An 18,038-nucleotide genomic window follows, 5' to 3' on the forward strand; every position below is an offset into this window, starting at 1 on the left:
GTGTCGGTTCGTGACACCCGATCCTCTCATATTCATTATTCCTCTTGTGTCGGTACGTGACACTCCGATCCCCTAAATCTACGTGTCGGTTCGTGACACCCAATCCCCTAAATCTATGTGTCGGTTCGTGACACCTGATCCCCTAATTCTACGTGTCGGTACGTGACACTCCGATCCACTAATATCATTCTGTAAATCATCAAGCCTTCTCTTTACCAAGGCATCATCAATCCCATTACTTTAATTCATCAAGGCTTCTTCTATACCAAGGCATCATCAATCCCATTGCTTTAATTCATCAAGCCTTCTTCTATACCAAGGCATCATCCTTAATAATGTATATTAAAGTTTCTTTTCAAGATTTTGGATTCAATATTTTCATCATGCTTATCTTATCACAATCACATAATCATATTCATGCAAGCATACAAATAAGCATATAGCAGGGTTTACAATATTATCAATACATACCATTCTCTATTAAGAGTTTACTACGAATATCGTAAGAGAAACCATAACCTACCTCCACCGAAGAATTGAAATCAAGCAAGTTAATCCTCAAAGCTTGGTGTTTTCCTCCTCTTCTCGATCATTTCTCTCTCTCCCTTCTTGTTCTTTCTATTTTCTTATTCAAACCCTCTTTCTTTTACCCTAATTAGTATATAATTAAGAATAAAAGATGGCAATAATACCCCACTAATTAACTTAGGGTTACCTGTTTTAACCCCCAAGAATTTGAGTTATTAATATAAACCCACGAACTTTATAATTGAGGCAAGAATAGTCAAAAACGTCCCTTAAAACTTAACCAGAAATCCGATTCTGCCTGGGATTTGTGCAACCTGTGACGGGCCGTCGTTCCTGCGACGGTCCATCCTGCAGGTCGTCGCAAGGTTTAGAGACCCAATATTTCCACCAAGGGTCTGTGACGGTCCGTCGTCCCATTCCGTCACAAAGTTCAGAGAGTCGATTTTCAGTATCCAATTTCAGATTTCCTAAGTGTTTTGAAACGAGACCCTGCGACGGTCCGTCGTGCCCATGACGTTCCGTCGTGGGGTCCGTCGCTTCTGCCAGTTTTTCCAGAATTGAAGTCTGTTGCTCAAAACGACTAAACGGGTCGTTACAGATCCGTTATCTGATTCCTAATAAATGTATCTACCAAAACAAACTCTTAAAACAAATATTTATAGTAAATTTGATTTAAAATCAGGATTTTGCCTAATTGAAATTGCTGAATAAGATAAATATAAAAAAGCTTTCAATGTCCCATTTGGACACTATGAATGGAATGTCATGCCTTTTGGCCTTAAAAATGCCCCATCTGAATTTCAAAATATTATGAATTCTAAAATATATCATATTAGTCATATTTCAATTGTTTATATTTATGATGTATTAATTTTTTCCGAAGACATTGCTTCTCAAAATATGTCAATGTCGAATGGGACTTCAAAGTGAATGTTAATTTAAACGTTAGCATCAACCTAAACGTAAATGCTAGTAAAAATGTAAGAGTGAACATGAACGTCAATGTGAAAAACGACGTGAAACATGAATGTTAATGTGAACATGTGTGTGAATGTATACATGAACGTCAACATCAATGTCGACATGAACATTAATATAAACATCAACGTGAATGTGAACGTCCATGTGAATGTCAAGATGAATGTTAACGTGTACGTCAATATGAACGTTTATTTCAATATAAACATTAACATCAATGGGAACATCAATATCCATGTCTATGTGAAAGTCAAAGTGAAAGTTAATGACAATGTAAGCATCAGTATACACGCTAATATATGCCTGTACATAAACATCAATATCAGCATCCACGTAAATGTCAACGTGTTGGTAAAGGTAAAGGTGATCGTCAACATCAATGTAAAGGTGAACTTAAAATTGAACATCAACATGAAAATAAACATCTATGTGAACGTGAATGTGAATATTAAAATGAACAATAATATGTGTCAATGTGAATGTTAACGTCAATGTCAACATAAATATCAACGTCAATGTCAATGTTTATATGAACATCAACATCAATGTAAATGAAAAGATCAATGTATTCGTAAATTTCAACATAAAAATAAGCATCAACGTCAACTTAACCGTTAACGTCAACATCAATATTAACCTTAATGTGTAAGTCAATGTAAACATTAGTGTTAACATTAAAATTTACGTCAAGGTGAATGTGAACGTATACATGAATGTCAACATGAACATCAACCTGAAATTCAGCGTGAACGTGAAAGTCAACATAAATATTAATGTGAATATCAACGTCAACGTAAATGTAAACGTGAATGTCATTGTCAATGTAAAGGTTATCCTGAACGTCAATGTAAATGTCAATATCAACATCAAAGTCAACGTCTATATCAACATCAACTTCATTGCCAACGTCAATGTCAGCATCAACGTAAATGTAAATACGAACGTCAACGTGAAAGTCAATGTCAAGGTCTCATTAACATCAATGTCAATGTCAATGTCAGCATGGATGTCAAAGTGAATTTTAATGTCAATAACAGCATCAACGTAAATGTTAATGTAAGCACAAAATAAGCGTGCATGTGAACGTCAATGTGAACATCAATATCAACATAAATTTAAATATCAATATCAGCGTCCTCATTAACTTCAATTTGTTGGAAAACGTGAAAATGCTCATCAACATCAATATAAACGTAAATGTAAAAATGAACGTCAACATACATCAATGTTAATATGAAAGGGAACGTGAACATTAACATAAACGTTAATATAAACGTCAACGTGAATGTCAACGTGAACATTATTGTCAACGTTAACATAAACGTCAATGTAATTTCCATTGTTAATATGAACATAAATGTCAATGTAAATATGAACATCAACGTATACGTAAATGTCAAGGTAAAATTTTAGTATCAACGTTATTAAAAAAATTAGTGTCAACGTTAATATTAATATCAATGTGATCATTACATAACCTAAATGTTAATGTTTCATTTAACCTCAACGCAAATGCAAATGTTTACAAGAACGACAATGTGAACGTCAACCTGAATGTCAGCGTGAACGTGAATGTCAGCATAAGCGTTAACATGAACGTGAATGTGATTTTCAATGTAAATGCAGATGTGATATTGAAAATTAAGATCAACGTAAAGGTCAACGTGAACTTCCATATAAATGTCAAATTAATTATCAAAGTCAACATAAATGTGAACGTCAACATTAATGTGAATGTCTACGTGAATGTAAAAGTGAACGTCAACATCAATATTAACATCAATGTGAATATAAACATAAACCTGAATGTTAACGTAAAACTTTACGTCAACATAAGTATGAAAATACACACGAATATCAACAAGAACCTAACGTAAAGGTCAACTTTAAAGTCACCATGAACGTGAACGTCAACATAAACATTAATGTGAACGTGAATTTCAATGTAAATATGAACGTGAAAGTTAACATCAACGTAGAGGTCAATGTGAACATCAATTTCAATATCAACATCAACATCAAAGAAAAAATCAATGTCAATGTCAACTTCAATATAAATGTGAACGTGAATGTCTATGTCAATGTTGTCAATGTGAACATCAGCGTGAAAGTCAACATCAATATCTCATGAATATCAATTTCAATGCCAACCTCAATGTCAATGTTAACATGGATGTCAAAGTGAATATTAATGTCAATGTCAGCATTAACATAAACATAAATATCAGCACAAACGTAACCGTGAACGTGAACAATCACCGAAACATGAACGCCAAAGTAAATGTTAATGTGAACATAAATGTGAACTAAATATGAATGTCAACATGAAAGTCAATCTAAAAATCGAGGTGAACATGAACGTCCTTGTGAAGGTCAACGTGAATGTTAATGTGAATGTAAATGCGAACTTAAACGTCAATATTAATATCAAAATCAAAGTCAACGTAAATGTGAACGTTAATGTCAATGTTAGCATCAACAGAAACATAAATATCAGAATGAAATTCAATATCTACATCAGTGTCCTTGTAAATGTTAAAGTCTTGGTAAACATCAATATGATCATCAACATCAATGTAAATGTGAACATAAAAATAAACGTCAACATGAATGTGAACATGAACATCAACATGAACGTTAATATGAACATCAATTTAAACGTCAACGTGAACTTTAATCTCTATATCAACATAAACGTCAACATCATATGAACGTCAATGTTGACTTAAGTGTGAATGTCAACGTATATGTAAAGGTGAATGTATGTATTAGTATCAACATAAACATAAGAGTCAACGTCAACATCAATATTAACATCAATGTGAACATTAACATAAACCTAAACGTAAACATTAAAAGTAACATCAAAATAAATAAGAATGTATATATGAACGTCAACGTAAGCATAACATGAACGTCAACTAGAAAAGCAGTGTTAACCTTAACGTCATCATAAATTATAACATGAACGTGAACATAAATATCAATGTCAATGTAAATGTGAACGTAAGTTTCAACGTCAATGCAAAGATCAAAGTGAACGTCAATGCTAATGTCAACATCAACATCAAAGTCAAAGTCAACGTCAACGTCACCTGTAATGACAACGTGAAACTAAATGTCAATATAAATGTGAATATAAACATTAAGCTGATACTTAATGGGAACGTCTACATGATAATGAACGTAAAAATCTTATAAACATCATCATATATATAAACGTAAAGGTCCACATCAATATAGATGTCAAAGTAAATCTTAATCTCAACATAAGCATCAACATAAATGTAACTATCAGCACAAACATAAGCGTAAACATTAACGTTAATGTGAATGTTAACTTGAAATGTGAACAACAATGTAAACGTTAATGTGAACATAAACTTGAAAGTCTATGTGAACTTTAACACGAATGTCAATATGGACATCCACTGTAAACATCAACATAAACAGGAACGCCCTCGAGATGGTGAACATGAACGTTAACGTGAACGTCAATGTGAATCTAAACATCAATTTCAATATCAATGTCAATGTCAACATCAATGTTAATGTCAATGTGAACGTCAAAGTGATCATTCACACTTACCGACATGTTGACATTTACGTGGACGATGATATTTATGTTAATAGTCATGTTTATATTGACATTTATATTGATGTTGACATTGACTTTTTTTATTCATGTTGACGTGCACATTAACCTTTACATAAACGTTGATGTCTTTATTTATATTTCCTTTGATGATAAAGTTGATATTGACGTTGACATTTACAATTAAGTTGATATTGACATTGACATTGTTGTACACATTGCTGTTAACATTGAAATCGATATTGATGTTTATGTTGACATTCACATTCACATAGACGTTAATGTTGACGTAGTCATTGACATTTGTGGTGATGTTGACATTTATGTTTATGTTTGTTTACATTAGCATTGAATTTTATGTTTATACTGACGTACACATTTACGTTGATGTTAAAGATTACATTAACATTGAGTTTCACATAGATGTTAGTGTTGACATTCATGATTACATTGCCATTTACATTGATTTCACATTAATGTTCATATTGACGTTCACATTGACAATGACTTTCACATTGACGTTCACATTGATGTTAATGTTTACATTAATGTTGACATTGACGTTCACAGTTATGTTGACGTTTTCATTGTGTAGATGTTGACATTGATGTTCATGATAACGTTCATGCGGTTAAAGTTTATGTTGATTTGGACATTTATGTTTATACTTACATTTACATTATGTTGATGTTGACGTTCACACTAACGTTGATGTTTACATTGACATTAATGGACATTTACATTGATGTGCAAGTTTACGTATATGTTCACATTGAAGTTCACGTTCACCTTGACATTGATGCTATATTGATGTTAACGTTCGTATTTATGTTGACTTTTATGTTCACGTTGACGATCACATTCAGATTTACAAAAATATTGATGTTTATTTTAATGACGACGTTTTCGTTGACGTTTATGTTAACATTGACGTGTTTATTTACGTTGTTGTTGATGTTAAAGTTGACATTGATGTGGGCGCTGACGTTGATGTTAAAAATTTCGTTGATGTTCACATTGATGATGACATTAATGTTCACATTGACATTCATGATGAGGTTCACATTTAGCTCATGTTGATGTTTACATTGATGTTGACGTTCAAATATCACATTCACATTTGCCAACACGTTGTTATTGACATTCTGACATTGATGTCTCATTGAAAATAATGTTGACATGAAAGTTCATATTAACGTTCACATTGAAGTTGAATTTGACATTTACATTGACATTGATATACACGTTAATGTTGAAGTTGACATTTAAGGTGACATTCACATTCACATTTACGTTGATGATGACGTTGATGTTGACATCCACATTTATGTTGATGTAGAAATTGACATTAACGTTCATGTTGATATTTACATTGATGTTCACGTTAATGTTTAGGTTAATGTTCATGTGTATGTTGACGTTCAGTCTAAAATTTTAGTTTACATTCACATTTACGTTCTTGTTGAAATTCATATTTACGTTAATGTTAACGTTAATGTTAAGCTTGACGTCGATGTTCACATTTATGTTGATATTCATGTTTATGTTTATGTTTACGTTCTAATTAACATTAATGTTCATATTCATATTAGTAATGTCATTTTCATTGACGTTGAAGTTCATGTTGACATTAACATTGATTTTGACATTTCCATTGACGTTCACATTGACATTGACATTGATATTATCTTTTACATTGACGTTCATGTTTATATTGACATTGATGTTGATTTTTACATTGACGTTCAAGCTGACATTTACATTGACGTTCATGTTAATATTTACATGGATGTTGATTTTTACGTTGACGTGAAGATTTATATTAACATTGATGTTGAAGTGCTCTTTTACATTACTTTTATATTCAAGTTCACGTTATCGTTTATAATGATATTGACATTGACATTGACATTCACATAATAGTTTACATTCACGCAGACGTTGACATTGGCATTGACGTTGACGTTCATATGGACTTTTACATTGACGTTCACACTGATGTGTAAGTTTATTTTGACATTCAAGTTTACATTTACATAGACATTGACGTTCAAATTGACGTCGATGTTGACTCTGACGTTGACACTAATTTTGAGGTTGACATTAATGTTCAACTTAATGTTCATACTGAAATTCACGTTTACATTGACGTTGACATTGATGTTCACATTTACGTTGATGTTCATGTTGACATTGATGTTCACATTGACGTTCATGTTTATATTAACGTTTACATTCAAGTGTACGTTTAAGTTGATGATCAGATTTGCAATTTCAAGTATGTTAAGGTTTATGTTGACGTTGTTGTTCACGTTGACTTTGAGGTTTATATTAAGGTTGACTTTTACATTTATGTTGATATTAATATTGATTGACATTTACGTCTCTATTTACATTCACATTGACATATATGTTGATGTTCACGTGAATGTTGATATTCACATTGACGTTGCTGTTCACGTTGACGTTTACATTGATGTTCAAATTAATATTCACGTTGACGTTGACGTTCAAGTGGACATTCACATTAACATTGAGGGTACATTCACGTTGAGATTTAGGTTTATGTTGATAATGATGTTGACATTAACATTGATATTGATGTACATGTTGATGTTGGCATTGACTTTGTAGTTGAAGTTGATGATCACTTTGATGTTTATATTTACTTTCATGTTGACGTTCATGTATAACTTCATGTTGTCATTCACGATCACGTTCACATTAAAATTTATGTTCCAGTGCACATTGATGTTGACGTGGATGTTGACGTTCACTTTGACTATGACTTTGTGGTTCACGTTGATCTTCATGTTGATGTTGACGTTGACATTTATATTGACGTTACTATTGATTTAGAATTTTACGTTGAAGTTTATATTGATATTCAAGCTGACATTTACACGTTCACCTTCACATTGACATTAACGTTGATTTATTAACATTGAAATTGATGTAGATGTTGATGTTTATGTTAATGTTGAGATTGAGGGTGATGTTGTTGTTGGCGTTTATTGATATGGATGTTGACATTGATGTTTACATGCTCATACATTGATGTTCACATTCACGTTCACGTTAATGTTCATAATGATGTTGATATTACATTGACGTTCATGTTCACTTTTACATTCATGTAGATGTTGAGTTTCACATTGACATTAAATTTGACGTTTACATTGATATTGACGCTAACGTTCACACAGATATTGACGTTCACGTTGATATTTACATTTACGTTGATGTTCAGTTTTATGTTGAAACACACATTGACGGTGACATTGACAATGATATTCACAGTAACATTGACATTGATGTTAATTTTAACCTCGATTCTCACATTTATGATTACGTTGACGTTCATGTTTGTGTTCATGTTCACATTCATGTTGAAATTTATGTTGACATTCACGTTGATATTCATATTAATATTTTTCTTCATATATAAGTGTATGTTTATATTGAAGTTAACCTTGACGTTGATGATCACATTTGCATTTAACAGCATGTTGAGGTTTATGTTGACGTTGACGTTCACGTTGACATTGACTTTTATGTGGAAATTGATGTTTTGACTGATGATAACAACAATAATAATTATCACATTGACGATGATGTTGATGTTAAAATTGATATTTCATTGACGTTGACGTTGACGTTGATATTGACATTTAATATAACATTAGTGTTGACGTTGGCATTGATGTTGATATTGACATTGACATTTTTCACATACGAGAATAGCCCCTAGACGTAACTGGTGTTGTCGTCCTCTTTGAGGACTAATACTAACATCGAAAGAGGAGTAATACTAACATCTTCTCTTAAATCATTATCGTCATAGGTCAAAGTTAGTGGAAAATATAAAACATTCCATTAATTCTACGCGGAGGTTTGCACAGACCTCTACATACGCATAATATATATATATCGTGTATACCTAGACCCTTCTTATAGAAATATTACTGAGTGTTAAACTTTTATTGCACATAAGTATACAATATATAACATAGTCATAATAGTCGTCTCATCTCATAACCATCTAACAAGAGTGTAATAACTTGTCCATAACCCATACATCAAAGTAAGAATGCCTCACATGGACTATAAAATGTTTCACAATAAATGAAAAGGAAAGAACATATAGTAGTCTTAAACTCAAAACTATTCCATTACCTTGATTGTATCTTGGCCCTCGAATATTGAGGACCTACCCTATTTGGATAAATAAGAGATTCAAGCCATCTTGACTTCGTCTTTAAAGTAGTTCAACGATCCGAACCTAAAATGTTGGAGAAAAGGAAGAAATGCGGTTAGTACACCACTTGTACTAAGTTTGAGATTATATCTACACAAACTTTGAAATCATTCTAAGAAAAGGGACATTTCATATAGTATGCACTTTATTTAAAAAACTTTATGCACATTGAACAAGACCATTTTCCCAACAAAGCATGTTTATTAAGTCATAGGCGTGTATATCACAACACCAACAACATCAAGTCTAGTCAAGTCAACATGCATAGCAAATAGTTGAATACATAACCAAGTAACTCTATCATCAAGTGATAGTAATGACAAGCATGAATAAGAGCATCTTTCAACATACCAAAGAAGACAATTAATCATGAATACCTATAAATTCAACAATTGAAATGACCAAGGAAAGCCTCATATTTTTACTTAATCAAGTAACTCAATAAGAATCATGGCTAACATACTACTTCACATATAATAACATTAAATAGTTCATAGAATCATACATTAAAAACGTAGACCAACACATATTCATAAGTGACACCAATTAACATACCGTATCAACAGTGTGCAGGTTCGTCATATACATGTCATATATCATCATAGATATATGCATACATAATTAAAACGTCCTAAAGATCTCTTCAAGGAAAACTAATGCAAGGCGTAGGTAGATTCTAAAATCCATAACTAATCTAAGTCAACCACTCAAGTCAGCGTAGTTAGTTTGTACTGCATTACTTCATTTTAGTATAGGAACACTTGCCTTAACCGACTTAGACCACAGATCTAAGCGTGAAATCTGATTTTATAAGGACTTACATCAAAGGAAGGTTGTCGACCAACTAAAGTAAAACCAAACATAAATATTGATTTGTAGGTAGATCCACTAGCTAGTCTTCCTATGGAGGAAACATAGTTCAAGAACTAAAATATAGGTATAATCCCTCTACATACCACTTGGCAATTGGGCCTCCTCTCATGGGAAATCATTAATTGAATATCCCTCTTTGGGGGAGGCAACACCATATGTTGAACTATAGGTTGGATCTTCCTCTATGGAAAGTCGTCACCTCCCATTATAAAGTGCAATCAAATCTAAGCTAAAGTCACTTCTTGAAATTTTTTTAATGACTTTATTAATAATCATAACTTCATATGTTTTTCACAAACATTTGCAGGTTCTACCAACGGTGTCTTACAAGGACCGTAGCCTTAACCATGGTCCATCATGCACACCAATCGATGGGATCAGAAACACCTAAAAAAATTAGCCTAGAAAAAATTTGTTAACTCATGGACAATTGACGGAAATACGGCCAGTAGGTCAGACAGCGGTCCATAGTCCGTGATCATAAATCAAGACTTCTTTCAACCACTCTATATCAAAAGCTAGGATGACCAACACAGTCCGTAGGTTGAAAATTATCAGACAGTTAAGGGAAAATACAGTTGGGTCGAATTCAAATGATAATAATCCTAACAACAATATGAATAAGGTGTACTATGACCTAACCACGCATAGATAATTTAATTATCTTTCTATAGACACCAGCATTGTTAAAATCAGACATTCGAGTAAAAACTTATGCCTATTTTTGTAATGGTGTGTCGAATAGGCCTTGATGAAGGACCAAACGACAGGGCGACGGGCAGACGATGGACCGTCAGTCCAGGCCATCATTTAGTCCAACAAAAACTTTCCCATGGGTCTTTTGGAACTTTCTCACTCTGTTTAAACCCTAGGTTACATTATTTTGACCCTAAATAAACATGTTTTAGACAGTTTAACCGTAGAAAGATAATTAAAACATATCTAAGTCAAATCATTAAATCAAAACTTACAAAACTAAAATCAAGAGATGTGAAAAAGCTAAAAAACCTAGTTCAATAACGCCACAAGTTCGAGCTCTTCTAGCCCCTAAACCTAAGTACATTTTCTGGGATTTTATCACCAGGTATGTGAGATTTCACTAGTGGGTTCCTTTTACCTACAGGTTACTAGTTTTCAATTAAATTCTTGATTCTCTTATCATGATTAAACCTAGGGTTTCTAGAACTTCATTATTTTATTAAATATATGCTCCAAATCAGATTATAATGTTACTACTCAGATTATCGCATGAATTTAAGAACCCTAGCTTTGTATTGATTTAGTTCTTGAATTACACATGCTAGGTCAAATATTTCAAACACTTTAGATATTCCATCCTCAGTTGTAAATGCATAATTTCTAGATTAATTGTTGCATTCTCAATTTGCATGTTCTGTTTAGAGCTATCCATTATTTATAGAAACTCAGACATAAATATTAAATTTATAGAATTCATGGGAGTCGCATAATGAGTTGGACTAGGGTGCAACGTACTAAATAGTCCCATAACGACTACCCAATTATGTTGTAAGTCCCCTCTTTGAGCATTAAATTTAGTGAACATGCCAACATGCCTTTATAACTTCGGCAGGATATATTGAGTCCTCTCGATGAGGCGTATACATTGGACTCCACATTTACCGCATGTGTTTTTATTATTGGTTATTAGTTGCTCCCACAGTTCTATCAGACTCTCTTCATTGACCATTTATATGAATATTCAATATTCTGTTTCAACATGTTATAAATTTGTCATTTCATCCAGTTAGCTCAGAATTATTTTTATAATGTAAGATTATTATTCGGTTGTAAGTCCCTTTTGTGGGAAATCTGTTTAGTGATCACGGTAGCATGTCTTTATACCTTGGACGGGTGTATTGGGTCCTTTCGATGGGGTGTATATATCTAACTCCACATTGAGCTCATGTGGTTTGATTTTTTGTTAAAAGTAGCTCCCACACTTCAATAATATTCTTTGCATTGACCATTTATCAATATATTCAATATTAAGTTTTAGCATGTTATAAATTGTTCATTGCAACCAGTTAGCTCAAAATTGAATTTATCATGTCACATTATTATACTTTCTATGATGCTTGTTCAGTTATGTTTTATTTCAGCATAACTCTATCCTATATGCTCAATACATTTCAAGTACTGATGGATATGTGCTCTACATCTTCTCATGATATAGGTTCAGGTATTCACCATCTAGATCACGCATAGATCGTTTCTCTATCTCCATTTCAGCAGATTTAGTGGGGAGTCCACAATATCCGAGGATAACAGTCATGAGTTTCATTTGAATATTTAGTCATTAATTTTATGTTTTTGCTAGATTGAGCTGGGGATTGTCCCTGTATTTCTAGTCCAGTTTTGAGGCTATTTTTAGACGTAATTAGATTCAGCTTTGTAGTGAATTAATATTTTCTGTATTAAACTCATCAGTTTTTTTCATATATCTAAGTTTTGGCATTTCGGTATTCCCTTTCTTTTCATTATAAATTTTGATTTAGCTTCTGCAATAGTTTATAATCTTTAGTATGCTCATGATCATGCAAGAAGGGTAAGCTTGTTATCACTTGTGTTCCTAGGTTCCGTGTCCGCATCTCGGGGGTGGCTTGGGGTGTGAAATTCATTTTGATATTCACATTAATGTTGATATTCACATATAAATTTTTGTTGACTATAACATTTACATTCACGTATATAGTGGTGTTTACGTTTATGTGACATTTACGATTATGTTGGATTTAATGTTGATATAAAGATTATGTTTTACGTTCACGTTGACATTGATGTTGATTTTGATATTAAAATTGATTATGATGTTTAAGTTGATGTTAAAATTGGCGTTCACGGTAACATTCATGTTGACATTCACATAGACTTTCACGTTTACATTGATGTCTACATTGACATTCATATAGACAATTAAGTTGACATTAATATAGACGTTCACGTTTATTTTTACATTGACGATTACATTTCAAGTGGATGTTCACAGTAACGTTCACATTCACATTGAAATTTGTGATGACATTTACATTTACGTTGATGATGACATTCACATTAACATCCACTTTGACGTCCACATCGACATTGACTTTGTAGTTGACATTCACTTTGATGAGATGTTGACGTTCACTTTTATCTTGGCATTCATGTTAACATTTATGTTGACGTTTGCATTCACGTTAACATTAATGTTCATGTTGACATTAAGGATAATTTGATATTGATGTTGATATTGACATTGATATTGACATTGACTTTTATGTTTATGTTGACGTCTAAGTTCACATTTATATTGACAATGACGTTCACGTTCACGTTCATATTAACGTTTATGTTGACATTCATGTTCACGCTGACTTTCAGGTTGACGTTCACACAATGTTCTTGTTGAAGTTCATATATACGTTAACATTTACTTTGACTTTAAATTTAACATTAACAATCAAGTTTATGTTGACGTTCATATTGATGATGATGTTGATGTTTATGCTGACGTTTAAGTTGACATTAACATTGATGTTTATGTTAAGTTTACGTATATGTTTATGTTCACATTTAACCTAATATTTATGTTGATGTTTATATTAACGTTGATATTTATATTGACGTTTATGTGGATGTTGACATTAAAGTTTACGTTGATGTTAACATTAACATTCATATTAACGTTTATGCTCACGTTCATGTTCATGTTTACGTTGATGTTTACCATGACATTAACTTTTGCATTCATATTTACATTGATGTTTAAGATTACGTTTACGTTTACCAACACATTGACATTCACGTTAACACTAATATTAATGTTGACATTCATGCAAATATTGATTGTTATGTTGTTGGTTACATTGAATTTTTTATTCACGTTAACATTGACATTAACGTTCACCTTAATGTCCACATTTACATTGACATTGACATTCACGTTCACGTCAATGTTTAAGTTCACATTTTCTTTGATGATCAAGTTGATGTTTACACTAACGTTGAAATTAACATTGACGATGGTGTACATATTGTCGTTCACGTTTACGTTCATATTGATGTTCATGTTCAGCAAAACGTTCATGTTGACATTTATGTTCACACGAATTTTTGGTTTTACATTAATGTTTACGTTCTCGTTGACTTAGTCAAAACATGCAGGAAATTGGACCCTCACATAAGAGACCTCCATCAACGGTTCTTCTGTGAGTGAAGACCACCCAATCTTTCGTGATGCACATTCATAATATTGGTAACAAACTGTGCACATAAGTCTCTCCAATAAATTGGCTAAGTTTTGGTCGACCGATGACATTTATACCCTGTCGATCAAGACACTCCCCGTCGATGCCTTTTCATGGGTGTAAACTGCCATTACAGTGGTTGACTCTAAACGCAAGGATCCTCCTCAAGGGATCTTTGTTAATCATTAGGAGTCATAACAAGACGTTTCAAGTATGGACCTCCTTGAACTACTTTTGTAATGTCATGGACATTCTTGGAAGATTTGGTTTTTAAACTTTCTAAATGTTCTATACTGATTAGAATTGACCTTAAAACAGTGTCTAGACCTTATAAAACTTCTGTTAGGCTCTAGAACACATCTTGGATTTTTGAAGATGTAGGAAACATTCATCCCCGAATGACACTAAAATCTTTTGAATGATGGAATAGACTGAAAACTAGCAGCCCAACAAAAAATAACAGACAGCAACATCAACTGTATAACCTACACAAGGCATTTCAAAAGGCTTCAATTATCACGTATGAAGCTCAACATTTCATTATGAGGAATATCCTTCTCACAACAACAATAGATCAACATAGGACTTATGAGTCAATTATGCTAAAGCTTAATCTATGAACATGCTCCATTTTATTTCTGAAACACTCACCATGTGGAAATTGACAACATAATTCATAACAAACAAAATTGCCATTTCCAAATCCAATGCACAAATTTCACTATTATTCACTTTAATGACATTAAAAATGCACCTTTTGCATAATTTCATCAAAAATAAAGAAACTTCAGTTTTTAGTGCAGATTTTCATTATTAGTAATAACTACTAATATTAGTTATCAAATAGATGATGGTAATGGGAATTCATGTCGGCCTAGGCCTATCATGTTGCACCCTCAACTAGGTGAGTCTTCCATTACACCTCTACGGAAGGTACTTCTTTATTTATTAACCTATTTCTTAATCTATCAAGGATTTGAACTGGAGCTTCCTCATAAGAGCTGTTTATATTTCACACCAAGACCCTCATTATGAAGAATATACTCAGGATCACTGATAAACTTCATAAGAATGGAAACATGAAAAATTTGATGAACCGAAGCAAATTCACTAAGAAGCTTCAATTTGTAGGCAATGTTTCAAACCCTTTGGTAGATTTCATATGGACCCACTTAATGACGACTCAACATTACTTTCTTGAAAAACCTAACAACCCCTTACATAGGAAAAATTTTCAAATAAGCTTTGTCACCTTCTTCAAACTCTAAATCCCTTATCTTATTATCGACAAACGAGTTTTGCCGACTATACGACTTTTGAAAGCGATTTCTTATTATATGAACTTTCTCATAAGTCTTATTAATAAAAATGGGACCAAGAAGTGAAGACTTACACATTTCAAACCATCCAATAGGAGATCTTTATCTCCTACCATACAGGGCGTCATAAGGAGCAAGGAATATGGATGAATGAAAACTATTATTGTAACCAAACTCCACCAATGCCAAATGTGTGTCCCCATTTCCCTCTAATTGAATAATACAAGCCCTAAACATATCTTCAAGGGTTTGGTGATGTAAAGCAGTACTTAAGTTTACCTTAGTACCCATCTTTTCTTGGAATGACCTCCAAAACCTAGATGTAAGTTGTGCACCCCTATCATATATGATGGATAATGAAATACTGGTGACACAAAATCTCATCTATGAAGATCCGTGCATAATCTTCAACCGAATATGTAGACTTGATTGGAATTAAATGAGCGGACTTGTTCAACCTATCAAAAACCACCCATATGGAGTCATATTGCCATTGAGTCCAAGAAAACCTACTACAAAATCCATATTTATGTCTTCCCACTTCCATGTAGGGACTTTGATTTCTTCCAGCATGTCACCCGACTTTTGATGCTCAACTTTCACTTGTTGGCAATTTGGACACTTAGCAACAAACTCCTCTATGTTCTTTTTCAAACCTTCCCACCAAAATACTTCCCTAAAGTCATGACACATTTTTTGCGAACCAGAAGAATGGACTAATGAAACCCATGGGCTTCCTCAATGATCCGGTTCCTCGACCCATCTACATTGGGAACACACAATCTTTCTGAATACCTTAAGAAACCAGCCCTCCATTGAAAAGAATGACTCATTTATCTTACTAAGAATCGATTCCTTCAACTCAATCAGTGATTGCTCAAGGTGTTGTTTAGACATCACCTCAACTACCAATGATGACTCAGAGTTATGATAAGCCATAAAACCAACATTCAGAGAATATTCCCACGACACATCAAGTATAATCCCATGAACATCTCTCACTAGGTATTTCTTGATATCATCTATGTGAGACACAAAACACACGGTTATACGACTTATAGCATCCGCATCCACATTAGCCTTGTCGTGCTAATAGAGAACACTCATGCCGTATTCTTTCAACCATTCTAACTACCTTCTTTGTTGGGGATTCAACTCATTTTGGGTAAACACTTATTTGAGACTCTTATGATCAGTATACTTATCAATATGGACTGCATACAAGTAATGCCTTAATCTTTTTAAGGAAAATAGTATGACCGCTAATTCAAGATCATCATTTGGATAATTTCTCATATGCACCTTAAATTGCCTAGAAACATAGGCTATTACCTTCCACGTTGAATAAGCACACACCCTTAACCGTATCATGATGCATCACAATACACAACGAAACCCTTTGTCCCCTACTGTAAAGTAAACAGCGGAGCAGAAGTAAGCCTATCTTTCAAGATTTGGAAGCTTCTCTCACATGCCTCCGACCACTCAAATTTCCTACTCTTTTGGGTCAAAGTAATCAAAAAAGTTGAGATGGACTCAAAACTATCCACAAACCTCCGATAATAACCCGCTAGACCAAAGAAAATCCTAATGTCGGTTGGAGTCATTGGTCTATACTAATTTTTCACATCCTCGGTTTTCCTTGGATCAACCTCAACACCCTCACTACAGTTGATATGACAAAGAAATGCTACCGACCTTAACAAAAACTCAGATTTATTATATTTTGCTAATAATTGGGTCTCCTTATGAACTTGAAATACAAACTTCAAATGGTTAATGTGATCACCCTCATCTTTTGAATATACAAAAATGTTGTCAATGAAGACAATGAAAAATGAATCTAGGTAATTTTAAAAAACCCTATTCATGAAATCCATAATCACCATCGGGGCATTTGTGAGACCAAAGAACATTACTAAAAATTAAAAATGATCATCTCTAGTCCGAAATGGCGACTTTTGTATATCCTCCCTCTCACCCTAATTTAGTGATACCCCGATCACAGGTCAATCTCTAAAAATTGCTTGCCCATTGGAGTTGATTAAACAAATAATCAATTCGAGGGTCAGGATACTTATTCTTAATAATGATTTTATTGAGTTGGTGATAATCAGTGCACATTTTAAGTGGATTATATTTATTCTTCACAAACAAAACCATAGCACCTCATCCTTTGTCTAGTAAATCTTTTAGTTGATTCTTCAGCTCTTTCAATTCGCCGGATCTATCCGATAAGG

The 18,038-nt window shown here is 33.1% G+C and overlaps 2 protein-coding genes across 2 annotated transcripts in view; one reads left to right on the forward strand and one right to left on the reverse strand.

Moving 5' to 3' along the window:
- Positions 1-1,466: 1,466 nt before the first annotated feature.
- Positions 1,467-5,101, reverse strand: LOC138347566 (uncharacterized). Its single transcript, XM_069295862.1, has 9 exons — positions 5,096-5,101; positions 4,933-5,011; positions 4,728-4,846; positions 4,447-4,620; positions 4,292-4,345; positions 3,309-3,374; positions 2,216-2,341; positions 1,588-1,809; positions 1,467-1,484 (listed from the first exon to the last, which is right to left on the reverse strand). The coding sequence occupies exons 1-9, from the start codon at positions 5,099-5,101 to the stop codon at positions 1,467-1,469; spliced, it is 864 nt and encodes a 287-aa protein (XP_069151963.1).
- Positions 5,102-5,830: 729 nt separating this feature from the next.
- LOC138347567 (uncharacterized) overlaps positions 5,831-18,038 on the forward strand; it is a 33,630-nt gene continuing 21,422 nt past the window's right edge. Inside the window, exons 1-7 of the mRNA XM_069295863.1 lie at positions 5,831-5,860; positions 5,968-6,159; positions 6,497-6,940; positions 7,198-7,343; positions 7,438-7,640; positions 8,242-8,465; positions 8,607-8,723. Of these exons, the coding sequence (XP_069151964.1) occupies positions 5,831-5,860; positions 5,968-6,159; positions 6,497-6,940; positions 7,198-7,343; positions 7,438-7,640; positions 8,242-8,465; positions 8,607-8,723 (1,356 nt within the window). The remainder of the gene's footprint in view (positions 5,861-5,967; positions 6,160-6,496; positions 6,941-7,197; positions 7,344-7,437; positions 7,641-8,241; positions 8,466-8,606; positions 8,724-18,038) is intronic.

The sequence above is a fragment of the Solanum lycopersicum genome, chromosome 3, assembly GCF_036512215.1.
Source record: "Solanum lycopersicum chromosome 3, SLM_r2.1".
NCBI classification, from domain to species: domain Eukaryota; kingdom Viridiplantae; phylum Streptophyta; class Magnoliopsida; order Solanales; family Solanaceae; genus Solanum; species Solanum lycopersicum.